The sequence below is a fragment of the Vespula pensylvanica genome, chromosome 6 (genome assembly GCF_014466175.1).
Source record: "Vespula pensylvanica isolate Volc-1 chromosome 6, ASM1446617v1, whole genome shotgun sequence".
In the NCBI taxonomy this organism is placed as follows: domain Eukaryota; kingdom Metazoa; phylum Arthropoda; class Insecta; order Hymenoptera; family Vespidae; genus Vespula; species Vespula pensylvanica.
In genome coordinates, this window is record NC_057690.1 from 4953909 (window position 1) to 4979508 (window position 25600).

General features: G+C 29.7%; 5 protein-coding genes and 1 long non-coding RNA gene across 12 annotated transcripts; 4 read left to right on the plus strand and 2 right to left on the minus strand.

The window, feature by feature from the left end:
* The first annotated feature begins 1029 nt into the window (after positions 1 to 1029).
* LOC122629800 (Fanconi anemia group M protein) lies at positions 1030 to 7673 on the plus strand. Of its 4 annotated transcripts, none has more exons than XM_043813597.1 (14): positions 1030 to 1266; positions 1423 to 1602; positions 1681 to 1848; positions 1963 to 2135; positions 2212 to 2301; positions 2367 to 2591; positions 2696 to 2849; positions 2920 to 3041; positions 3130 to 3249; positions 3335 to 3500; positions 3573 to 3727; positions 3828 to 4074; positions 4170 to 6343; positions 6421 to 7673. In XM_043813597.1, exons 1-14 carry the CDS (start codon positions 1257 to 1259, stop codon positions 6691 to 6693), a joined length of 4257 nt encoding a protein of 1418 aa, XP_043669532.1. In that variant the 5' UTR covers positions 1030 to 1256; the 3' UTR covers positions 6694 to 7673. The 4 variants fall into 4 exon arrangements, with proteins under 4 accessions (XP_043669532.1, XP_043669533.1, XP_043669534.1 ...); XM_043813598.1 differs by having other exon boundaries at positions 1030 to 1263; positions 1419 to 1602; XM_043813599.1 differs by having other exon boundaries at positions 1030 to 1120.
* A 20-nt stretch (positions 7674 to 7693) lies between these two features.
* LOC122629802 lies at positions 7694 to 9151 on the plus strand. 2 transcript variants are annotated; one of them, XM_043813602.1, is made up of 3 exons: positions 7694 to 7976; positions 8081 to 8613; positions 8705 to 9151. In XM_043813602.1, the coding sequence occupies exons 2-3, from the start codon at positions 8122 to 8124 to the stop codon at positions 8837 to 8839; spliced, it is 627 nt and encodes a 208-aa protein (XP_043669537.1). In that variant the 5' UTR covers positions 7694 to 7976; positions 8081 to 8121; the 3' UTR covers positions 8840 to 9151. The 2 variants fall into 2 exon arrangements, with proteins under 2 accessions (XP_043669537.1, XP_043669536.1); XM_043813601.1 differs by having other exon boundaries at positions 7695 to 8009; positions 8705 to 9150.
* A 340-nt stretch (positions 9152 to 9491) lies between these two features.
* LOC122629801 (heparin cofactor 2-like) lies at positions 9492 to 17498 on the plus strand. The gene is made up of 15 exons (XM_043813600.1): positions 9492 to 9653; positions 10373 to 10566; positions 10713 to 10895; positions 11111 to 11324; positions 11412 to 11629; positions 12018 to 12203; positions 12307 to 12457; positions 12834 to 13043; positions 15779 to 15843; positions 15913 to 16095; positions 16200 to 16413; positions 16483 to 16697; positions 16790 to 16984; positions 17050 to 17188; positions 17289 to 17498. Exons 1-15 carry the CDS (start codon positions 9632 to 9634, stop codon positions 17426 to 17428), a joined length of 2529 nt encoding a protein of 842 aa, XP_043669535.1. The 5' UTR covers positions 9492 to 9631; the 3' UTR covers positions 17429 to 17498.
* Positions 17499 to 17696: 198 nt separating this feature from the next.
* On the minus strand, positions 17697 to 18380 carry LOC122629803 (cytochrome b-c1 complex subunit 9). Its single transcript, XM_043813603.1, has 2 exons — positions 18123 to 18380; positions 17697 to 17829 (listed from the first exon to the last, which is right to left on the minus strand). The coding sequence occupies exons 1-2, from the start codon at positions 18264 to 18266 to the stop codon at positions 17791 to 17793; spliced, it is 183 nt and encodes a 60-aa protein (XP_043669538.1). The 5' UTR covers positions 18267 to 18380; the 3' UTR covers positions 17697 to 17790.
* Positions 18381 to 19292: 912 nt separating this feature from the next.
* On the plus strand, positions 19293 to 24368 carry LOC122629977 (coiled-coil domain-containing protein 142). Its single transcript, XM_043813941.1, has 12 exons — positions 19293 to 19463; positions 19689 to 20042; positions 20117 to 20262; positions 20367 to 20557; positions 21070 to 21261; positions 21337 to 21476; positions 21901 to 22185; positions 22932 to 23048; positions 23319 to 23472; positions 23562 to 23679; positions 23803 to 23990; positions 24222 to 24368. The coding sequence occupies exons 1-12, from the start codon at positions 19293 to 19295 to the stop codon at positions 24356 to 24358; spliced, it is 2193 nt and encodes a 730-aa protein (XP_043669876.1). The 3' UTR covers positions 24359 to 24368.
* Positions 20907 to 24683, minus strand: LOC122629978. Of its 3 annotated transcripts, none has more exons than XR_006327387.1 (4): positions 24597 to 24683; positions 23830 to 23972; positions 23307 to 23436; positions 20907 to 23077 (listed from the first exon to the last, which is right to left on the minus strand). It is a non-coding gene; the product is annotated as an uncharacterized LOC122629978 (long non-coding RNA). The 3 variants fall into 3 exon arrangements; XR_006327386.1 differs by having other exon boundaries at positions 20907 to 23074; positions 23303 to 23436; XR_006327385.1 differs by having other exon boundaries at positions 23303 to 23436.
* Positions 24684 to 25600: the final 917 nt, after the last annotated feature.

Here is a 25600-nt window from a genome sequence, read left to right on the forward strand (position 1 = left end):
AGTAGAGTCCCCGTTAGCCCGTGGGTCCCCAGATGCAGCAACCTCCACGCGGTGAGACCTGGGTCGGTAGTACTTGTAGTATAGTGAAACCTAATATGATACAAGTACTACCGGGCGAATGGCTGCTTATCTCAGTTAAATTACAAAATCTCTTCATTCTAATTATAACTAAATATTAAAGTACTTACATTTTCCATATCTGGTAATATTACTATAGATAGATAGATTGTAATCAGATTCTAAAATAATTTCTTAAAGATAATATTAGAAAAATTATAATTTCTGTATTGTTCTTATATATTTTTATTTGTTTTCATTGATTATTTTTTATTCTCTTTTACTTTGTTTAAATGACTCACCATTAACCGTTGACATGATTCTCCAGACACAATCTCTGAGTGATTAAGTCTATGTCGATACTACTGGCAGTATAGTAGAATAAGTTTCTAATACTGTATGAATAGCCGGGTATAATCATTTTATATTGCTAATAATACTTGCACAAATAAATAGATTGAGTATGTTAAAATTCTGTGGACAAATGTTCATGAAGTATATAAATTTGTGACTAAAAGCAAGATTTTGTTGATTATTTGGTTAAAAATATCAATTAGTGAATATATACTTATATATTATCTTTATAAAAATCAAAATATTAGTTAATTTTCAAATTATCTATGATATAAAATTTCCAGCATTGCTTTTTTTCGTGATTTCATTTATTTTCGTATCAATTATATTTGTTATCTTATGCATTTAAATCATTAAATAAAAACAGCCTTAAGCAACGAGATAGCTATAATTTAATTATTTCAAGACAGTAGTTCATATTTTGTCCATACTCGTCGCTGAAGTCAACACGCTTTCAGCGAAAGATGAACAGTTAAGTGTTTAATCACGTGGAAATATGTTGTTGTGATTGGTTAATTTCTTCTAACCGTTGTCATAATTATGGATTGTTAAACGAAAAATCTTATTTTATGTAATGTTATAATTTATGTAATATAGTATTTTCATATATATATATATATATATATATATATATAAATCAAGTATCATGAAAAAAAGTATGGTCGTGTGATAAAACTATGTTTATTCTTATGAAACAATGAAGAGGAAGGTATACTTGTATCAAACTGTCATTTGATAAACATAACAATAAAAGTATTTTGCGTTGTATCAATATGATGACATAAAATGCAATGAACTTTTATATTATGCATTTAATTTTTATTATCTGAAAGATAACCTACATAATGCTGCATAGTTAAATATATAACCATTGCATTTAGAAATTGTATTTTTTCATCTGCTTTGAAAATAATTCATATTTCACTCGCGAATAATTTAGGTATATTATAATGTCAATATAAAATTATTAAGATGTAATAAAGCTACATTTTGTAATGTTTAATTATATAGAACTTAATGAAATGGAAGTTACACAAAATCCTGACATTTCAACCGATTCGCAGACAAGTGGATTTGATATGTCTGCTGGAAATATATGGATATATCCAGAGAATTATCCTGTTCGAGAGTATCAATTTAATATCGTTAAAAGAGCTTTATATTATAATACTTTAGTATGTTTACCAACTGGTAAGATCATTTTTTAATGTTATTTCCTAATATATCTATAAAACGATGAGAGATTAAGAACGTTTATCCTCTTATTAGGATTGGGAAAAACATTTATTGCTGCTGTGGTAATGTATAATTTTTGGAGGTGGTATCCATCTGGAAAAGTCGTGTTCCTTGCACCAACAAAGCCTTTAGTTACTCAACAGATCGATGCTTGCTATAATGTAATGGGTATTCCAAATATAGAAAGTATTGAACTCACAGGTATTTCTTAAAATATCAATTAATAAAAATTTGTAATCTCAACATTATCATATTTAAGTAGTATTATAGTTTTTTATAGTCTTAATTAATACAATAGATTTTCTTTTTTAATAGGTAGTGTAAATCATAAGACACGTCAAATAGCTTGGTTTAAGAAAAGAGTATTTTTTGCTACACCTCAAGTATTTCATAATGATCTTGAAAATAATATCATTCCTAGTGAACTTATAAAATGTGTTGTGATAGATGAAGCACATAAAGCGCTGGGTAAACATTCATATTGTGAGGTACTTGATTTTCCACATTCCTTAATGATAAATAAATTTAATATGTTTTATATTGTTTGATTTGTAATATTTGTAGTGTATCCGTATATTGAGTGAGAAAAATCAATATTTTAGAATACTAGCACTTTCTGCAACACCAGGAAATAAAATTGCTAATGTTCACCAGGTACTTCAAAAATATCTCTTTTAAATTTTTAATTTATCATTTGCCTAAAATTTATTTTATTATAGATAGTACAAAATTTACACATTTCACATATAGAATTAAGAGATGAGACATCTCTAGATATAATACCATATATTAATAGAAAAAAGACAGATATTATTTTAGTACCTCTTGGTGAAGAATTAGAGAAGTATAAAGAGAAATATATTAATATAATGGATCGTCATGTCAAGTTTCTCATTAGATGTAATGTTATTCATGGACAAACTTCGACTATTTCTAAAGGCAAAGTAAGTTCTTTTTTATATAATATAAGTATATATTTAATAATAGTTAAATCATATTTTTGATGTTTTAATATATTACAAGAATATAATATATATTGTATAACTAGATATTTGTGATACTGAAGGAATTTCAAAAGACAACAAATCAATCAGGAAATAATAACCAGATTAAAAAAACATTACATATACTGCTTACCATGTATCATGCTTATGAATTAATGGTTCGCCACGGACTCCGTGCCTTTTATAAATTTTATCAAAGTATGTGTTTAGTAAGTAAGAATTTTTTATGGTAGTTGTAATATACATAATACGTTTAATGTTTTTTAAGATCATTCTGATAAATTTTGGATGAACAGTGAAATTCAATTACAAGAATTAATTGCTGAAGTTCAAACTTATTTGGGACCATTTCCGGATGTTCAACTATTTACTAATGGAAATATTCCTGAAGTTTGTATTTAAATTTATTTTATTTTTTAATATTTTATTTACCATTTAATTTATTATATTAATACTCATAATGTTTTTATATATTTAGATTCCAGGTAATTTCGTATTCGGGCATAATAAATTTTTAAAATTAAGAGAATTGTTATTACAACATTTCAAGATGGCAAGTAATACTGGAAATGATACAAGGGCTATAGTTTTTGTAGAAGTTTGTATATATATATATGTCCATTTTATATAAATATATATTTCTGTAAATATTTAAACGGTAACCTTTTTAATTTTATGTATAGTATAGAGATATTGTCAGCGAGGTATATGTTTTATTGTTGCAAGCAAGACCTTTGATAAGACCTCAAATGTTTGTTGGTCAAGCTGAACAGAAACAGAAACGTCAAGTGAAGGCAATAGAAGATTTCAGGAAAAATCATGTCAATGTTCTCATTTCTACCAGTATAGGTATATATTACAATACAATAGATTTGTATATATTTCAATAAAATTGATAACAATTATTCTTGACTTATATAGGTGAAGAAGGATTGGATGTTGGAGAAGTAGACTTGATAATATGCTTTGATGTATCACAAAAATCTCCTACTCGTCTTGTACAAAGAATGGGAAGAACTGGACGAAAACGAGAGGGCCATATAATAGTTCTTGTTACGGATGGCAAAGAACACGAAGTATACACTATTATTTTTTTATATTTATTTCAAATAATATATATATATATATATATATATATATATATATATATATATACATTGTTTTATGAATCTGCAGGCTTTAAGATCTACAATAGCAAGGAGAGAATCTTTAAACAGTAAAATTCTTAATACAAGCAATATCTTCTCTTCTTTATATCAAAACAATCCTCGTATGATACCAAACGTATGTAATCCAGAATGTCATAAATTACATATAAATGTAAAACCAAAAACTCCCGTGAAAAAAGATAAAAAGTCTAAGAAGGTAGATAATAAAAAGTTACATGAAACATCGTCGAAAAAGACAAAAAATACCAAAGAATGTAAATATTTTTAATATGATAATTTATCTTACAAATGAATTATATTTTATTATATATTATTAATGATAGTTAAAAATGGACTTCATTTTTTTCAGCTTCTACAAATATAAAAAATACGAATCAATCTTCATTGTCCAAATTTCTCGTAAATACAAAAAATAATGAACAGTTTAATGATGATGACGATGATGATGTTGTAGAATTTGTGAAATCTACTATAATAGAAACTACTGATCTAAATAATAAAACTAATTCAATAAAAGCATCGAACGTTAAATTGCTGACTTGTGATACCGAAGCAGTTGATTTTTTAACGTTATGTGCTATGAAGAAATCGGAAGAGGAAATCAAACCCAACAAACCTAAAATGGACATGACTTACGTGGCTTTAACTGAATCAGTTACAAGTTTCGTTGATTTCACTGTACCTAGTCTAGATATACTTGATGATTTGAGTAATTATTTAAGTAACATTAAACTAAACTTAATATTGCCAGAAGAAAATTCTCAAAGCGATTATGATAACGACGATAATTTTTGGTGTAACAACCAATGTAATATTATGAGTCCAATAAATACAGTCATGGATGAATGTATTAATATTAGTGAATCCAGGTTTGAAGATTTACTCGATGAAAGTACTGATTCTGACGATACAGTGTTAAATTCTAATGAAAATGATGTGAATAATCTGAATACTAACGTTAATATTGGAAAACACAATAAAGGAGAATCTGCAACAAATATAAGTAATAGTGAACAGCGTGACGATGTTAATGATCGAAATACAAATTGTAATGTACCAACGAATACTGAAGTTAGTTTTTTCGAAGATATATTCAATGATTCATTTGACTCAATTGAAAATGATTTCGAACAAAGTGAATTGAACATCGATAATGTCGAAAATGATAAATTAAAAAATTTAAACTCATCGAACAATGATCCTTCCAAAATAGCAATCACTACCAATATACAAGAAAAAACAAATAATTTAACATTATCAAAAATGCAAGTTAAGAAAGAATGTTCAAAGCATTGCGAGAGTATGTTTTCGATAACTCAAGCTGTTAATGAAATAAAAAAAATAAATTCAAAAGCGAATGCTCGACCTACACTTGCAGAAATAAAAGATACAGGGCAATATGTAGCACAAAAGTCCAAATATATATCAACTAATGATACATCGCATGTACAAAGTAATGTACAAATCAATGACTATGAATCTGAAGATGATATATTTGCATCCGAATTAGACGAAGATTTAGAAATTAATACTGCAGGCAATGAATCATCAAACAAGGAAAATCCAACAAATGAAACTTTACCAAGCTCGAAACAAAATATTCATAACAAATTAAAACGTATAAGCGATAATCAATTTAAAATCGATACTTTTGAATGGAATAACGATTTTAAAATATCATCTATTTCGGCTGCAAATTCTAAATATTTTAACAAGTCTACTAACGCTAATTTAACGGTAAAAAACACCAATACTATAACATCGTCTTTAGCAGATGATATGTGGAATGATACGGATAGCGATGAATGGATATCATTCGATCAAAAACCCAAATCAAAAAAACGTACTAAAAGTAATTCTGTGAGATTATCAAAAAAATTATCTACCATAAAACATTCTTCTTCTAATTCCATTTCTATGGACGATCAAAATGATTTTGAAAATGATTTTATTATAAATACAAAGGATATAGAAAAATTAAATAACTTGGAAGCTAGTTATTTCTCTGAAGAGAAAAGTAAAAATTATGATACATCTATTCCAAGTAGCAGCAATTTCAAAGACAAGTCCTTAGAAAATGTTGCAGCACGAGGAACGGTGTTAAAAAATTTTAATTCTTTTAAAGCTCCAGATAGATATTTAAAAAAACAGTATTCTAACAAAACGAGTCAGAGTACTCAACCGAAGCGTATCGAATCTTTAAGGGATTTCTCGTACAAAACCCAATCAATAAAAAGTAAAAGAAAAATGAAAAATCAATGCGAATATATAGATAACGAAGCACAAGTATCTTTTGATAATAGTTCCGACGAAAGTTCTGGCAAAGACGAAGATTTATCAGATTTCGTTAGTTACACTCAACAAGTACCAGAAGATGAAGATATGCGTGCTTTATATCTACAAGCCGTTAAAAGTCCTGTCAAACGACCTGGTGCTTTTGTTTTTAAAGAACCTCGAATATCTGATGAAATGGTAGAGATATATTCTCAACCTTGTTCACAGCCTAATGAATCATATCTTGAGGTTAATTTTAATACTTTATATGTAGATATTATAACTAGTACTTGATAATTAATTAATATAACATTTGTTTTATTTAGGACTCTTTTTGCATAAATGGTGATGAAGATTATGTCGATGAGAGTAAACATACTCACGGATATTCTATATTGGAAGAAGCAGAGAGAATATTAAAAAACAAAAAAAGAAAACGAATTAAATGTAATAAATCGGAGAACAGAGGATGGAAACATAGAAAGAAACGAAAGAAGATTGAACTATTGAATAGTTCTACGAGTAGCGAAGATGAAACTGAGAGATTACGCACAGAGATTCAAGATGAATCAATGATGTTGAAAGGTTTACATCCATAAAATTTTGTATTGCATTATACGTAGAGTGTAAGATTAAAAATGTTATTATATATACGAAACTATGAAAAATAGAAATCAAGCAACTTTATTTCTCATAATTACGAACATTTTTAATTTTACACTTAATGTAATCTTTTTATTGTTATTTATTTATTTACGAAAATGTTTATAGATAGTGAAGCATTGTTCTATAATAAAATTCATACTGAGTGAAAATATCGAATCTCGTTAAAATAATATATTGTATATTACAAATGCGTGCAACTTTTTCAATCGAAAAAGAAAAAATGATTCTCCCGCTACTGTTACACTGAATTGTCTATATACGAGTATACTTATTTCAACATTTTCAGATTTTATAATTCAGATAAGCCATACATATATAAACTCTTTACTTTTATAACAAAATCTAGTAAGATCGTGATGTGGAAATATAATAACAGTTAACAAATATTAAATTGTTCGTATATGGTGAGAGCGAGAAGACGTTAAGTAGATACTTAAATACAAAAATATGAAAATAAAAAACAATTAGAAATTTGCACGTCTCCGTTATACAATATAAAATATTATTTTATTATCTTCGATACCTCGATCGTTCTGATTATCGCTTGATGGTAGCGCAAGAGATATTTTTATATAACATATGTCTTCCAAACAAGTAGTATTAATCCATATAAAATTTTCTATTTGTTTTTAATAAATAGATAAAAGATAATATATGTGGAGAAGAGAAATCAATAAATAATGACAAGTGACTAAAATAAAAAAAATATTAACAGTCGACAGTATCGAAGAGAATAATAATCAATAAGTCGGCTAAGATTGATGCACGAACGTATGTATATATGCATTTGGTGGCCGTTTAGATATAGTTGGTCATTTTTACGTTTGTAATGTGCCATTTATTTTGGATATGATGTTTTTGTATCATTTATATACTCCATTATCAAATATTATAATGATTTTTTCAAAAAATACAAGTATATTATTTATTTTTCATTCCTGTTAGAAATACCATGTAAAATTCTTAAGAAATTAGTCATAGTGAAAAGTACACAGTTTCCATTGAGAAAAATGGGTAAGATTAAGTTATTTTAGACAAGCAGGTATGCTCTGTCAAGTGAAAGTGCTGTCCTTAATCGGTAAGGGATGAAATATCAAAGGAAGAGAAACGACGCACAGAAATGTACCTGCAATTGTGCCTGTACTATATAAGTGGAAGGTACGAAAATATTCGTCATTTGCCGAACTACGTTAAACGAACAAGAACGGTTGGAAAAGTTCGTGTATTCCACCGATCTACAAGAACGAACGTAAGTACATCATCAATACGTTATAATATTATATATATATATATATATATATATATATATATAATTTTTAGATTCTCGTTAAAGTAAAGTGTAAATTTACATCAAAGGAACAATGTTTCGTTTTTTAATAATATCTACATTGATCGGCTTCGGATTGGCGGGTTTGATCGTAAAACGTAACACCGATTTTCAATCTACTGAGGAACCACAAGAACAATTGCAACAATCGACGCTCAATCAGAAACAAATCGATAATCAATTGCAAACATATTCGTATTCGCAAGGAACTCAATTATCACCGCTATTATTTCAATACCCAAGCTATCCTGAATATTTAAAGAATGGAGATCCTATTCAATCAAGATTAGAAGGATCCCAATTTCCGATAACAGCATCACCTCAAGAAAAGCATGAGTCTTCTGGATTCGCAACAAGCTTGATCCCTTTGGCTACAAGCATTATGATATATGGAACTCAATTTGGTGCCTACTTGGTATATTTCTTAATTGCTCTTGCTGTGGGTGGTGTTATTACTATTCTAATATGCACTTTCACTCCCATCTGTGCAAATAGTATTTTAGATCTCTCACTGTACAATTCTCAGGTAACGAAAAGGAATCTACATTTGTCTATCGTACGTTCTAATTAATTATTAAAAGATCTACGCTAATTATCATCTCCGTTATGTTTAACAGATGAAAGAACAAGTCGCGGATCTGGCACGAGCCTACATTACACCCGAAAGCTTAAATGCAGCTACCGTGTACATTTTGAGGGCTTACAACAAATATAACGCTATGCAACAAGAGAAACGCGGTAAAACAAAGTAATGAACGAAATATCAATAATGACGATTATCGTTATCACTTAAATTTGTTATTGTTGTAGTTTTCATATTCGAACTTGATCAAAGTTTCTATATTCGATTTTTTTTATTTATGTTTCCTATAATGAAAATGCAATTGTAATAATTTTCATCGTGAATAAACTTGAACAAACATCATATTCTTTTTTCGAATTTCTTTTCCACTTTCTAATCCTTATTCCATAAATATTCTAATTTTTCCTTTTGGGTTATACATTCTTTTATCAAGATCAATTTCATGTATCATTGTGGTCAATGACATTGTATAAATAATTATAAGGGAAAATTTATAAGAGATATAATCTACAAAAGTAAGATTTATCTAACGTTCAACGTCAAAGGATTTTACGAGGATCTCCTGGAGAGTCATGAAAAAAACTGAAGAAGTTTATCAATATTCGATTTCTATTCTTAGTTAATTTCGTCACGTATGCTATTAAGAAGTCATTAAAAATTAACATGATAACCATTTTTTAGAGAGAAATACTCTTATGCGCGTCACATAAACTGTTAGTTTCCTTCGACAATTCCGTTCTTCCCTGTCCCCACCATATTTCTTTTTCCACCACTCTTTCTCTCTTGTTCTCTTTAAGTTTTACACAGCGGCTGATGCTCGACCGGTTTTACTCTTTAGCGAACACTATCGTACTCACTTCGTTCGTATATTGTATAGATCACGCGGATCATTTAACGCATCTATAAAAACGTTCGAGTTTATTTAATAACTAAGGTCGTTTAATATTAACGAAGAACCATCATGAAGCTGATTCAAATATTAGGTAAGAATTAATATTTATCATTAATTAACTTTTAAATTCTTTATACCGATCGATCCATCAATTTATAAATTACGTTTTGTGCGAAAGCCGGATTTTTTATAAAAATCATTTTTCATCAAAGTTAATTTTTAAGGAGAATAATGTTAGTGTATTAATTCAATCGAGATTATGATGAAACGTAATCAACGAAACAATCGTATAATTAATATACAATCATGCATGAAACACTCTGTTAAAAAAAAAGAAGAAACTAACTATTACTTTTTAATGAAGATGATTTTAATTTACCGGGAGTACAGTCGAACGTAATCAATGGAAAAATTGTATGATTGATAGATGTATTTATAAAGTCGCATTGAACGCTACTAAACAACATTTCATTAAATTCGAATTAAACGTAAGATTCTTTTCTTACTTAGTAAGAATTGGTAAAAATTTAATCGATGCGCAACAAACATATTAATCAACTTCAATTATTCTAAAGTTGTTTGATTAATTTTTCACGTGTCATCGAAAGTCAAGGTTACCGATTATTTTGGTACCCAACACATGTCTCCTTCGACGATGTTTTGTACGATTTCATTCGAGAATTGAAGTTCGGGTGTTTGGAAAGTCATTCGAATAAATTTCGCAAAAAGAAACATTGTCCCGTTACTTCTTTCTCTCTCTTTGTCTCTCTTTCCCTCTCGTTAGAAAATGCTAAGAGATTCTAATTACAGGTTGCACTTTATTTTTATGGAGCGTCCTGCTCGTTTCTATGACAAAAAGTGCCGTTATACAGAGACAACAAAAAGATTTAAATGTTACGAATCCAATAATGAAAACCAATGTTTCTACGTATGACGATGATGACGAGGATTTTGTTCCTTATCAAGGAGAACGGTTTAATGTCTTTGACTGGATGCTTTTTAAAGTGAGTACTTCTCAAGAGACAAAGCGAATAAAACTAATAAAAATCAAAAGATTAATTTAATTCAATTTAATTTAATTTAATTTAATTTAATTTAATTTAATTTAATTTAATTTAATTTAATTCAATTTTCTATATCTCTTTATTAGACTATAGGAAAGAAATATTCTGGAAATGTATTATTATCACCGATATCCGTGAAAATGGCATTAGTTTTGCTTTACGAAGGAGCTCAGGATCAAACAGCTCACGAATTAGCTGGAGTTATGCAATTACCAGCCAGTCGATCGGCAACTCGCGATAAGTTTTCTGAAATCCTTCAATCATTAAGGGTAAATGTACAATTTATTATCTTTAATTCTCTTTCTTTCTCTCTCTTTCTATCTCCGTCGTAAGTATTGATCGTGTGCTACAGAGAATGTATCGATCGTCCTCTAAAAGTAGATAAACAGGATATTATCTTTTTCTTTTTTCTTTATATCAGACGTTAAAATAATAGCTATTGATATAATCAATGAAATCATGCTTTTTACATCTATGTTCGCAGATGATATGTCCTCAGTACGAATTGAATATCGGTACTCGCCTTTATGTCGATACCTCCGTTTCGACGAGACAACGCTATGCTGCCATCGTCGAAACATTTTATGGGGTTAATCTTATAAATACGAATATGTCAGACACTCATTTAATTACCGAGGAAGTTAATGCTTGGGTTAAAAATGTGACGCATGGAAATATCGGTAAATTGGTTGAAGATGGTTAGTGTAATAAAGGATATTTAACAATATAAATGAATTAGTAAACTAAGCTAAACAAATCCTGTTCTATTATTTTCTTTGTTATAGAAAACAATTTGAAGGACTCAGTAATGCTAGTGGTCAACGCACTCTTTTTCAAGGGCACTTGGAGGCGTCAATATTTCTTAGATAAAAATACTTCCATGAGGAAATTTTATTTAAGCACAAACAATAGCATTGATGTACCATTCATGACCACGGTCAGTCGATTCTATTACTCAGAATCTCCAGAATTGGACGCAAAGATTCTACGAATACCGTATGACGTAAGTCCTTATCAAAGTTACGGTAAATCTTTTGACACGTTAACTGCCATGATAGTCACCATTTATCGGCGATCAACTTGGATAATTTTATTTGAAATATTTATACATAGATATTAATATTTATATTTATTAACATATACAAAATAATGCAATTAATGGCAGATACCATTTTAATATTTTTTTCTATTATGAAAAACAAACTGATTTATCCATTCATGTCAGTCAATGTGTTAAAAAAATCATGACTCCTCTGACAAAAAGATCTTATCTCAAAAACGGGAATTCGATTGATTTCTTCACTATTATTATCGAATGATTTCCAACGAATGAGTGTTCATTGATAACATGGGTAATTCCTGATCTTAGTCATTTTATTATTGATCTTTAGGGTCATAAATTCGCTATGTATTTGATACTACCATATACGTTAAACGGAGTAGATCACCTGTTGAAAGAAATTAATCCTTTTATATTGACGAGACACGTATGGCTCATGCAAGACATGCCGGTAGAAGTGATCATTCCAAAATTTAAGTTCGACTTTACAAGCCATTTGGAGCCTTCTCTTCGCGAGGTATGTGCAAATACATATTTAAAATATTATATATTATTAATAATTTATTGATGGTTACTAATTTATGGGTGTACTTTTTTCTATTCGATTGAATACATCACAGTTGGGTATTCGAGATATATTCGACGATACGGCTACTTTGACGGGTATAGCAAAGACAAAACGCGTTTCTCGGCACCTCATCGTTTCGGATGTCCTACAAAAAACTGGTATTGAAGTGAATGAAAATGGAACAACCGCCTACGCAGCCACTGGTAAGTTTACTGTAAACGAATATCATTGTTATAATGTAACAGGAAGTATATAAATATACAGAAAAAAAAGTGTTATGTTATTTCACGTTCGAAAGAATATAATTCTCGTAAAAAATCACTCTAACTTATATATATACAATTCCTTAATTAACTCTCTATAATCCAATTTTTCTTTATTTGTTTACGACAAATATTTTAATATGTGAAATTTATAACAGATATAATTTCCACTTAGCAAACATTAACTTTTGAATATGTATTAATTTTGCAGGGCGAAAAAAATGAAAAAGTATAGATATAATGAGTGTGTGATTTTAATATTACATTGCATTATAGAGGTTTAATTACGACTTATTTGTTTATTTATTTCTCACAGGTGTACAAATCGGGAACAAAATTACTGATCAAACCTTCCACGCGAATCATCCGTTTGTTTTTTACATCGAGGACGAATCGACGGGTACTATTCTTTACATTGGAAAAATTACAAATCCTTTACAACAAGAAGGAAGTACTGAAAATGTAAAAATGGATTTTACATCACATTTGGGTCAGGAAACACGGCCCTCTCTACCATCCGCTTCCGGTAAAGGCTTATAAAATTAGGATTTGATAAATGGTGAATGTCGTGACGCGATATACTAACATGCCTCTCTAAAATCTAAACGATTGTAGCTTTTTCCTTATTATGATATAATTGGTTATGGGTTATTTATTTTTAATTAATGCTTATCCATTTTCGAGTGCTTCGTGAGTCGAGATTTTCAAAGATTTATCTTACGCTTGAAACCGAGTGATAAACAGTGATTAGAAATTAAGTTTTGAAATTAATTAAGTAGACTAAATTGATGATAAGATAATAAAAATTTCAATAGTTAAAGAGTCCTATAACAGTGTTCGTAAAACGTGATAACAGTATTTTTAGAGGCTATAATTTTGAAATAAGCTAATGCTAAAAATAGATAGGTTGATGGTAACAAGTTTTTTTTTTAATACTCTCTTACATTATAAAAAATATTTATTTTAAATTTGAGAGACAATTAAAAAACTTGCTGTTATATCCATCTAAATATGAAAAAATAATGTACCAAAGAATTATGATTATAATAAAGTTATAATAGACAAAAAAAACGAGCTGAATATTTCAGAATAAATCCGAGTATGATAAGAGTTAAAACAGAAAGAGATTCAATTATAATATCTTTGTAACTTTAACTCGTAAATATGACAAAAGTTCTTCCTTGCTGACTTTTTCTACAAATTCCTTTTTGCTAATTTTTTACTTATTTATTCATAAAACATGATAATACTTGCACAAATGAAATTATACGTAGATTATATACACATACATACAAACGAATGAGTGGCGTATTTAGATCGGAACTTAAATAATCCATTATTTATGGTTTTATACAAAAATTTCTTAGAACAAAGTGACATTATTTAAAGGGACACATCTAACAACGGAAAGAATTTCTTTTCTCGAAGTCATTTTTATCAAGGTCATCGATATCTTTTTTTTAATTGTAATCTATTATTTTATTTTGCATAAATTGATTCCTCAGGTCATTTTGAATAAAAAAGTATTGGGATACAATGTCAAAAAATGATGAATTATTGCACTTCTGAAAAAATATTTCGTAAATAAGTCCACCTTGAATTTTTCATCTTTTTCCTCTAACATTATTTTCTAATTTCAATAAAAAAATTGCTTATTATAGTTGTGTAAATCACAAGATTTTTATACGTATATACTTTATCTCAATAGAAAAAATTTAAATTAGATATATATACATATACATACATACATACATACATATAAATATATATATATATATATATATATACATAGATACTATACGTATATATATATTATGTTTTATATATTATATATATTTTATATTTATATATACATATATATATATTGTGTGTGTGTGTGTGTGTGTGTGATGTGTGCAAAAATATGCATTCCTGGGACGTTCCGATGACGTAGAAACACGGAAATTCCAAAGCTGTACAATATAAACGTTTTATTATTCGGGTTGAAACGTTATATTCCTTTAAGAAAGTTCCTATATATGTATATTAGTTAACGTGTCAACATAAACATACCTTATAAACGTTTTTCTGTGTTTACTATTATAGGTATGTATTATTTATAGATATATCGATGACACATCGTTATACTCATAAATGACATCAATTATTTACGAGAAAATAGATCTGGTGCGAGTAAAAATCATAGAAATATCGATATTTACTTCAAATTTTTAAAAATACGACAAATGAGTCATATTTTGTGGAAGAGTTCTAATCGGTTTTTTACAGAAACTTTATTTTTCGAAGAAAAATAAAATACTATAAATTCTAATGTTTCTTTTTAATTTTAATATATCATAAATAAACAAAAAATTGTTATCACGTATTATTATACGTGTTACTAATATGAAATAGATCGATTAATAAAAATAAATTCATCGATTTGTTTATTCATGTTGAATTAAGCAAATCCAATGAACTCTGGTTTCCGAAGAGGGGACACACATCACGGAACATTCTTTTCACACAGTAGATGAACGTTGAACAGAAAAGTCGCTTCATTTCACCGTTGGAACTTGTCTTGATCGTATCGCAGTAGTTCTATAAAAACATACGGGATCTTCCAAGATAGAAAGATTTATAATATCAGAGTTCCTCGTTTATATAACGGATCTTTGTTATTTTGTTAACTAGATAGTGCCGAAATATGTGGAAGTTATCACTGTTGCTCGTTTCTTACGCTCTCTTTACTTCTTCTACGCATACTATAAAAGGTATACATATATACATATATATATATATATATATATATAATATATTAATAGTTATATAACATTATATAATATATAATATATTATATATATATATATATACACACACACACACACACACATGCATTCATGCATACAAAGAATTTATCATTTACATATTCGATCGAAAACGTGGTTTCCATGCGGGTAAATTAGAGAATATCATTGAGGCTGAACATCTGCACGTTTCAATTTAATTCCTGCATCATCTTGTATCTAGCTACAGAATATATAAATAGCTATGCTTCTTTTATGTTTTATTATGATATTCTTTCAAGCATACGGTCTTTACGATTATTCTTTAATATTCATGGTAATTTTAAACTAATGAGAATATGAGTGATTTATGTTAATTACAATGTCGAAGAAAAATAATTCGTTTTCTTTTTTTTTTTATAATTTCTTATAAGTAGATTTTAATTTCCCTTTTATTCTCTTTTTTTAAATAATTGTTTATATCGATTGTTTATAGATGATCTATTGTTAATACCCCATGGCGAGGAACGATATAATTTCTTCAATATCGACTTGTTTCAGGTGAGACCAAGCTAAATAGATTACAATTGATTGCATGTTATAATTTTTGATGAAATTTTATATTTTTAGGCGGTGAACAAAGAAATCGAAGGAAATATAATAATGTCGCCTACGAGTGCTAAATTAGCTCTGACAACTCTCGCCGAAGGTGCTAAAGGACAAACTCGTCAAGAAATACAGGCTGCATTGAGAATGCCTGAAAATTTGCAAGAAATCAGGACTATCGCTCAGCGTACTTTTGCGGCCTTGAAAGTATACCTTAATGTCGATTCATAATTTCTCGATACTTATATTTTTAACAATATTTCTAAAAAAAAATATCTGTGCACGCATTTATAAAGTATCTACTTTTATAGACATTTAAAAATGGTACGGAAATTGATGTAGCAACTCGATTATGGACTAAAAATGGTTTAAAAATAATGAACAATTACAATACTATTCTCCAACAATATTATGGTGGAGATATTCAGCCTGTTGACTTCACAAATGGATATACTGCGGAAGAAACGATCAATAACTGGGTACGAGCTACTACTCGTAACAACGTCAAGTCTATCTTACAGCCTGGTTGGTAGAAATTCGATTCGACTATATGATTAATATCGTCTACGTGGTTATTATGATTTTTTTTTTCAGGTAGTCTTAATGCGGATACGACCTTAATTTTGACATCAGCGTTATATTTTAAAGGACGGTGGCAGAAATCGTTTAATAGAAATGCAGGATTCATTGATTGTTTCTATATTCCTAAAATTGGTTGTCAAAAAACAAACTTTATGGCGACTACAGCAGAATATTCTTATGGACATATTGCATCTTTGAATGCAGATGCAATAAAGATACCGTATAGTGTATGGAGCAATATCATTCTTTCTAGTTTAATTTATGATAAAAATGAATGAATCTATGCATTGATAGGATAATATAAATTTCTGTTTTTTAGGATGGAAAGACTGCGATGATAGTTTTACTTCCGAATAATCATGAACTGGATCCAAATCTTCAAATTTTGTCAAAAGATTTATCTTACATACCTATTTCTGCATTACTCGCAAATCTTTATATAACAGAAGTTAATTTGATACTTCCTAAGTTTTCTATAGAAAGTAAACTTGATCTTCGATTTGCATTGGAACATGTGAGCATCGCTATTATATGTTTAAGTTATATGCTTTTTCTTAATATCTTCTCTTTTCTTTATAGTTGGGAGTTCATACCATGTTCGAGACAACTGCAGATTTATCCGGAATTACAGAAGATGGTCCTTTATATGTTAAAAATATTTTACAAAATGCTAAAATAGAAGTCGATGAGCAAGGGACTATTGCAGCTGCAGTAACAGGTAATATAACCTTACAATATTTTTATTGCAATTGTTTTATTTGATCTTTTATATTATATATGTGATCTATTAAATAATAAAATATTAAATATATTTATAGAATTTTCTATAGTACCGTTAATGGGATCAAGTACAGAAATTTTCAGAGCTAATCGTCCGTTCCTTTTTGCTATAATAGACTTGCAAACAAACGCAACTCTTTTTGCTGGTCGTTACGTACGTCCTGATTCGAGTAATTGAAATACTACTCAATAAAGAAAATAATGTATTTTTAAATATATATGTATAAATACTTCTTTTTTATGAAAAACTATGACTTATGTTTAATATGTATTATGTAATATTTAACAATTAATTTTTTAAATATAAAAATTATAAGATTTCCTTCCAAATTAATAGGTTATGTATTAGAAAGATTTGTAAAAAAGGTTTGTAACTCGCTTTATAACAATGCCAAAAGTTATCGTATATTGGTTATTTGTTATAGAATGGAAATAAAATGCCTTCCTTACGTACCATTTGTTTTTTATTTACATTCTCATAGAGAAAACAATTATCTATTCAATATACAACTAGTGTATAAAAATTTCTAGTCCGCTCATTTACTCTTCATATTTGTGTTTGATGTCTTTCCATAATTTCTATAATAAAAAAAATATATACTTCATTAGTGTACTTTACTATACAATGAGTGTCATATTTTCCATGTAAATTAATTGCTCTCTTAATAGGCTATTTACAGACGAGTTATTTGCCTGTATCATAAAATTATATAATTCTACTCAAGAGTTCTCAGAACTTGTTTCTAAGTTTTTCGCAAGTTAACAAGGCAATTTACCTCATTATAAGTACGAGATAGTAATCTAAAGTTACCGACGAATTGTTTTAGGATACATAAATGCTAATATTATGTATGATAATAATTTCTACTTACCCCTTTGTTGATTGATTCAAACAATTTCTCGGTGATTAAATCGAAAGTACGTTCGAAGAAAAACGTTCCGGTTATGATAGTAAGAGCGTACGTAGATGATCGCTTTAAAAAGATGTTATACAACGTGGTACGAAGGCCCGACATTGTTTTATATTATGTTAAATGTTCTACAAGAACTTATATTAAAAACAACGTAGATATTCTGTTCCAACGATCTTTATCGTTACGATGCCCTCCGTTCGGTAGATTCAAAGATGGCTTAACTCATGTAAAATTTGGTTTCGTTTCATTCATAGATAATATGTAACATAGATACGAACGATAGAAATCGTTGATCTTTTTCGTACCACAAACTATATAACCGATAGATTTAAGAAGTACAATATAGTCGATAAGGTAGAATTTTACGCAAGAAAACTGTTATATCGAATAATGTTATAGTTATGTAAATTTAGAGATTCAGAATAAACATTTTTTTTCTTCTTTTATAAAGGAGTCCTATAGTTTATTTTCTATATCTATTATCTGTTATATATTATTCTTTCCAATTAAAAGAAATATCGTTCAATAACTTTGAATGAGGGCGAATAATTTAACAGAGATGTTTAATCGATAAAGAACATTTTTACAAACGTATATAATAAGATATATTTACAAATATTTAACGTATATATATATATATATATATATATATATATATATATATATATAAAATTATACTCGAATAATTTTGTTCGAATATTATATACGTAACTAATAGAACGTTTTAGCATTGTCATGCGCCAAGGTAACCGTGGTAACTAACGATATATATACAGTAGAATATTATTGTCTCATAAAATCATTCGCATATCTCATAGATCACAGAGAAAATACTAATTATTTAGTAAAAAATCAATGAATCTTTAGGGAAACAATGAGTAACGATCGAATTACAAGAAAATTAATTAATAATTTGATGAAAATAATTGTGAAGTTAATTGATATGGTATGCTAATTTGCTTGAAGAAAGTAAATGCGGGAGAAGATCGAGGAAAATTTACGAAGAGGAAGAAGAAAGAAGAAGAGAAGAAGAAGAAGAGGAAACAATCACTTCGAATGTTAAGGAAGGAGAAATTAATCGAAACGTTATATGTATATACACAGAAATAGCCAACATCAAGGAAACGCATGGATACTAATTACAGAGCGAATATCGCCAAGTGGCTACCCCTTCCTGGAGTTGCCCTCGAGAACTGGTTGGCAGACTCTTCCGTGTTAAACGAGAGGATGAGCAAACTCGCGGAACGTATAGCTTTAATCATCGAGGATGTTGCGAAAGCACAAGCTTGTGATTTCGAGGTAGGAAACTATTGCTTTTAATTGCTACAATCGTATCTCTCTTTCTTTTTCCTTCTTTTTCTCTTTCCTTCTTTCTTTCTTTCTTTCTTTCTTTCTTTCTTTCTTTTTTATCGTTTCATATCGTTCACATTGTTTCATAATATAGGGTTTTTTAATTTTTATAAATCATAAAAGATAATGAGATCATCGAATTTCATTGTAAAAATGATAAACGTACGATTGTAGGTATTTGAGGAGATCATCGACAATCTCGAGGACATAGCGGAAAATTATAAATCATTGTGCAACGCTATGATAGAGACAACGCATCCGATTTACAAATACAAAATGCAACATTTCTCTACGGTATTAAAACGAAAACACAACGTCGTTGCCAAGTTCACTCGAAATCTCATAAGCGAAATCGTTGATTCGAAAACCGACGAGATACTTCGAATCATTTTTAAAATGGTTAATACATATAACAAGATGCTCGATTTGAACCACGATATTTCGGACACGTCTGTTAACGTTTTTTGTAATGATTGTCCATCTTTGTTAGAACCTTTAAAGAAGTTTTCCGTAACTCGAATATTACAAGTAAGAATATTTCTAAAGTTCGGTCGACGATTTAATTGTTGGATAAAAATAATTAATAAAGTTAATTATCGCAGATATTGGCGAAAAATCGTGCCGAGGAAACGTGTCATGAATTAATCGATTGTCTGTTAGCAAATTATGAACCACATACGAAAGAGGATGTTACATTAGCACCTACTGACGTTGACGTTTCCGAAAATTCCAGCATCGAGATTTATCGGTTGGTTTGTTAACGTCTAATGGTCTCGACCGTTTATGCTATCATTAAAGTTGGAAAGTGAATGAATTAATAATTAAACATGTTATTGCATTACATCCTTTTAGAGCTCTCACGAGACACTTGACACCACCAATCGCAAGCGATGCCTCAACGTTTCAACAAACACAACCATCGAATCTCGAGAGTATTCAAGCACTTGTGAATACTCAGAATGAACAAGTTCTTAGACTTCTCAGCATCGTTCAAGATATTTCGCCACAGTTACTTGGTACCGACGCTTTGAAGATTATCGAAGGTACGATATAACTCTTTTCTTTCGAAATAACGATCTTTTTCTATAAAAATAATTTCAGAGAAATAAAAGAGCATCTTCGTTAACTTTTCCCTTCAAGATAAGAGGTCGAAAGTTGCTTATTAGTTAGTAGTAACTTCAACGAAGAAAATTTTTCGTAATAATGTTAATTATAATAATAATGTTACACCTTAAGAATAGACCTAAGGGAAATTTTAATGAAGAATGCAAAGATGCACGATTAATACACTCGGTATATCACTTAAAACAAGTAATTTAATTGTCTTGATTAGTTGTAACGACGCTAAAAATAATTTGTATTCAATTTGAATGGTTTCAATGAGCAATGTAATTGAAAGAAATATTTTATTTCAATTTCATTTTCTTTGAAATTTTTGTTCGATTTTTTGTATCGTGACAATCACGAAAAATAGGCGAACTGTTTTACGTAAAACTCATAACGATTAAAATAAAATTTCTTCGATTCGAACGTAATTCTATCAAATTGTTTATAGGAGAAAAGAGACTAAAAGGTAGCGCGATAAGAAAAGTAAAAAATTATTATCAAGAAGTAGCTTGGGCAGCTCTATCTGGGATGTTAGATCATGTTGTTCTATGGTGGTCACCGGAAGCTCTAGCTTCTCATCATAGGCATGGAGCGGAACACCTAAAAAACTGGTTGAGACAATTCATTCAAAAAAATGCGGGTGAGGCACGTAATCACTTTATAAAATATACGTTCGACGTCGAAGAGTTCGAATAATTCGACAATCAAATTTTAGTTCCGCCGACGGTGAGACCTGCTTTACAAAACTTATGCGATGCTCTCGGTTATCATGTTACTATCACATCTTGGGACCAATTATTTCGATTAGCGTATACATCTGCCTTCGAATGCCAATCGAGACCTTCTACTACTGAGGTTGGTCTTCTTTTTTCCTACTCTCTCTTTCTTTCTCTTTAACACTCTTTCTACTTAATACGTTTAACTAGTTTTATTTGTTTTACGTTGTATTTGTTTTTATGTAATACTCTTACCTTATTCGTTAGAAGTGTTATGCATTTAAATCCTTTCTCTTTTTCTCTCCATTTTCTTCTCTCTTTCTCTATTTAATATTAACTGACTCTATCTTGTTTGTTTTATTTGTAACTTTGGCTCGATTTGTTAATTGTAGGTATTATGGATATAAAATGAATATGTATATTTATCTATCTCTTATTTCCTCTTTTTTTTTCTTTAATAATACACTTCGTAGTAGGTATAGAATTTAAATTTCAAATATCTTGACCATCCCGTCGGATTTAATTATAACCCGTTTAACGATTTCCCTTTACCCGTTTTCTAGGGCACGGACACGGGTCAAATGTTCGCCGAGCTTTTCCAATTACTGGTAACGCTGAGCAACGAGTGCGAGGTCGGAGGTGAATGGGTGATCGGCGCGCCGTTAATGGAATTGCCGATTTCAGAACAGATCGTCGTTCTTCACAGGCTCGATCACTCGGTCCACACTGCTAGGCTCTGGGTCATGCAGGAATCCAAGATGATAGCTCACACTTGGGATTTGGATGTCTTATTTCTAATGGTCAAGGGCGACGTAGTAAATTGTCTCGAGGAACTATCTTACCTCAAGGTTAAAGCTATTATAATATTATTCGTCAATGTTTACATTATTTTCTCAACAACATTTTCTCTCTGATTCATCTCATCGATATTTTTTTTTTTTTGTTGAACGTGTTTATTTTTCTGAGAAATTATTTTCTACCATCAATGTATATTTTTCGTTAGTGAAATATTTCTATAATACAGATAATTTTACTGATAATTCCAAAATCGATAGAAAAGATACTCTTTGCAAATTTAAAAAAAATATAATGTACTAGCAACAGTTATAGGAATTGTCTTTTCTACCACTTTTTTTTACATATCCATAAATATCGTCTTTATTTCTCGATTTATTATATATAAAACCATTAATAGAGATTTCGATTTTCTTTCAAATGGATATAAAAACGAACGAATGGGAGTAACGATATGTTATGTGATTAAACGGAGAAAAATTATAACTAGTACGATCTAAAGCTTAAAACTAATTGATGAAAATGATTGTATTGATTATAATCGAGTGTAGGTCATAAAGATGTATAAAAAAAGTAATCTAAAGTTCGTATCTTTGTGAAAAGAATTGTATAGCGTTAAAATAGTATCACTATGAAATATTGTTGAGGAAATCTGTTGGTTATCAAAAGTATATCAAAAGTATATATATACCTCTCTCGATCTCTTTTATTCTTATCATTAAATAGAATTTTTTTGAGTACATCTACTCTTTTTGCGAAATCAGATTCGATTGTCGAATTGAATCTCTATCGATTGTAGTTCGCCGATCATTCGAGTGCACTTTCGGAGGATTCCGTTAGCGTTCAAGTGCTCGTTTGCGTCAAGATGAGAGCGAAAATCGTTTCCGAGGTGAACGCCAACGTGCAGTTGTTGCAGGTAATATCGTGATTTTTCTCATATTTCTTCTTGAAACGAAAATATTGAACAAATACATGTATACCTATATATCTATATACATTTAAAATGTTACTATTCGAAATAATTAAATACGATAAAACGAATGTTAATTATAAAATGTGACGAAAGATGTTATAATCAACGAAACATTTTTTGTGAAGCTTAATTATTGCGAGATATTTAAGTCGCTAATTGTTAAGTGATATCGAAAAAATGCTGCATCCTTTACTTACGTACTGCATATTCCAGGGTGCACCAGCAAAGTGCATAGACATACTCGCCAAAATCTGCCGTGTGGTCAGTCTTGCGAATTTACACATGTGTTTCCCGCGATCAAATTACTGGAGGAAGAGCAGCGATGTAGCACCTGTGGCAGCAAGTTCTTACGTTGAAACTTATTTCGGTAATGCGTTGATCTTATACTTATACTTTAGAAACGAAAAAAAAAGGAAAAAAAGCTCAATCAATGTTTGGCAAGAACGTTTGTTTTAGAGAAGGTTTTGTTACCGGTTCTCGAAGTTATAGAAGATCCTGAGATTTCGAATATGATTTTGAAAATAATGTGCGAGGCCTGGCTCGATTACATTTATTTGCATCGTATTAAATTTAGGTAAGTTCTTAAATGCGTAAAAAGATCGTAAATGCGAAGAACAGTGAATTCGTAAATGCGAAGAACTTCGATTGATTTCAGAAGTTCAAGATCGACATTTATTTATTTATTTATTTTTTTTAGTGAGTACGGAGCTCTACAATTACTCACCGATTTTGCATACGTATCTACGTGGGTAACAGGATGCCCAATAATTTCGCAGAACGTGAGAAATCATTTATTGAAAAACGAAGTATTACGCCGTTGCGAGGGCGTCGGTCGACTTCTTCTTAGGCATCCAGGAGAAGCAATCGCTATGCATAAACGACTTAGTAAGTGTATTTTGTCTCTTCGGATAACAATTAAGGATTTCGCGGAGTCGATGTCTTTGTTGAGAATTTCAAAAAAAAAGGAGAGAGAGAGAGAGAGAGAGAGAGAGAGAGAGGAGAGATAATAATATACGAGAAAGCATTTCTCAAGTGGCTAGAAAGTAATTAGTCTCCGTCATCTCCATTCACTCTCTCTTTCACGCAACAAGTACAAAAGTATGTTCGGTGTTTCAGCTCGTAGGACAAATGATAGCGGATCACCGGAATCACCCGGTCTCGAACGGATGCCAGCGGAAATGTATGTCCCGAATCAGGAACAATGGCTCGAACTTCGAGCACCAAAGCGATACAACTTTTGCTGTACGGAATAAGTGGAATAAATTCAACGCACTCGACTTTCTTCTTATCTTTTTTCCTCTCGTCTTCTCATTTTCTTTTCCTTTTTCATGGAAACGCCGTTATATTTAATCGTTTTTTCGAAATAATTCTTTCCGAGAGTTAAAAGGATCATTTCTAATCGGTCTATCTTATCGAATAAATTAATGATGGATTTATCAAGAAATTGGCGGATTCTATATTACTACAGTTCAATTCGTGGTTTGTACTTACATTCCCGTTGAAGCCAACTAAACGAGAGAAGCCTCTTCATGTATGGCTGCGATGTATCACCTTACGCTTCGTGTCGAGGAATGAAACGTTCTTACTCGACGATCGTCGACCTTTGTCTCGTATTATATATATTTTGTTAAACTTCTATGTTGTTATTAGTTTTTATTTTCTCACGTTGTCTTCTTACGTTGTATGTTTTGCTCGGTGTCCTTCTTAATGTCAATATGAACGTAATATCGAATAACAAATGAGGGAAAAAATATGTGTATTTATATTACGAGGAACGAAGAATAGAATTGGTTTCAATAATAAAAACATTTTATTATTGTATCCATAACATTTGTATAACATTGAAGTATGTATATTTTACTTTACACTGCGTTCAATGGATTCTTAGAATACACAATATTTAAAATTGATTAAAATTAAATTGTACAAATATTTCTTATCTATTTATTACAGTTTGATAAGTAAATAGATATTTACTTAATAATTTAATTAGTAACTTAATACCTGGATTTATTTATTTATTTTTTATTTCAATTATTGATTACTTTAGAAAAAAAAACAATTATTATCTTGTCAATATTTTTTAGATTGATAGATATTATCGGTGACCCATCGAAACGATGATTTATCGAAATCGTACGAGACGATATTTTACTTCGTGTTAGAATTGCCTTCGTATCGATTAATACCACAAAATAAAAATACGTAGACTCGACTCATGTTACATTCTCAGTTCCTTGATTCGCGACTGACCTTATGTAACACAACCAGTTCGTCATACTTCCATAGGTGCGACCACATACATATACATATGCATACAATTACGATGGTGTCCCGTCGAAGCGTTCAACGTTCTGACTCATTTTCTCAATCTCTGTTTTCTTACGAAGACGCAGATTACAATCTTCTTTTTTTTTCTAGTTTCCTCTAATCGTTTGAATCCTATTTTCTCAATTTATTATTACTCTCAAAAATCAATAAAATATATTCCTAAA

What these genes read in the sequence shown, in the direction of transcription:
- LOC122629800 (XM_043813595.1), top strand. Translation starts at nt 1,407, where the DNA reads ATGTTTAATTATATAGAACTTAATGAAATGGAAGTTACACAAAATCCT. An exon ending in CTAATGGAAATATTCCTGAA is followed by an intron (nt 3,042 to 3,129) that starts GTTTGTATTTAA and finishes TTATATATTTAG; the next exon opens with ATTCCAGGTAATTTCGTATT. An exon ending in GGGCTATAGTTTTTGTAGAA is followed by an intron (nt 3,250 to 3,334) that starts GTTTGTATATAT and finishes TTTTATGTATAG; the next exon opens with TATAGAGATATTGTCAGCGA.
- LOC122629802 (XM_043813602.1), top strand. Translation starts at nt 8,122, where the DNA reads ATGTTTCGTTTTTTAATAATATCTACATTGATCGGCTTCGGATTGGCG. An exon ending in TCTCACTGTACAATTCTCAG is followed by an intron (nt 8,614 to 8,704) that starts GTAACGAAAAGG and finishes TATGTTTAACAG; the next exon opens with ATGAAAGAACAAGTCGCGGA.
- LOC122629801 (XM_043813600.1), top strand. Translation starts at nt 9,632, where the DNA reads ATGAAGCTGATTCAAATATTAG. An exon ending in CAATAAAGATACCGTATAGT is followed by an intron (nt 16,698 to 16,789) that starts GTATGGAGCAAT and finishes TCTGTTTTTTAG; the next exon opens with GATGGAAAGACTGCGATGAT. An exon ending in TATTGCAGCTGCAGTAACAG is followed by an intron (nt 17,189 to 17,288) that starts GTAATATAACCT and finishes ATATATTTATAG; the next exon opens with AATTTTCTATAGTACCGTTA.
- LOC122629803 (XM_043813603.1), bottom strand. Translation starts at nt 18,266, where the DNA reads ATGTCGGGCCTTCGTACCACGTTGTATAACATCTTTTTAAAGCGATCA. An exon ending in TTGAATCAATCAACAAAGGG is followed by an intron (nt 17,830 to 18,122) that starts GTAAGTAGAAAT and finishes TTTTTATTATAG; the next exon opens with AAATTATGGAAAGACATCAA.
- LOC122629977 (XM_043813941.1), top strand. Translation starts at nt 19,293, where the DNA reads ATGGATACTAATTACAGAGCGAATATCGCCAAGTGGCTACCCCTTCCT. An exon ending in CCGTAACTCGAATATTACAA is followed by an intron (nt 20,043 to 20,116) that starts GTAAGAATATTT and finishes TAATTATCGCAG; the next exon opens with ATATTGGCGAAAAATCGTGC. An exon ending in AGGAACTATCTTACCTCAAG is followed by an intron (nt 22,186 to 22,931) that starts GTTAAAGCTATT and finishes TATCGATTGTAG; the next exon opens with TTCGCCGATCATTCGAGTGC.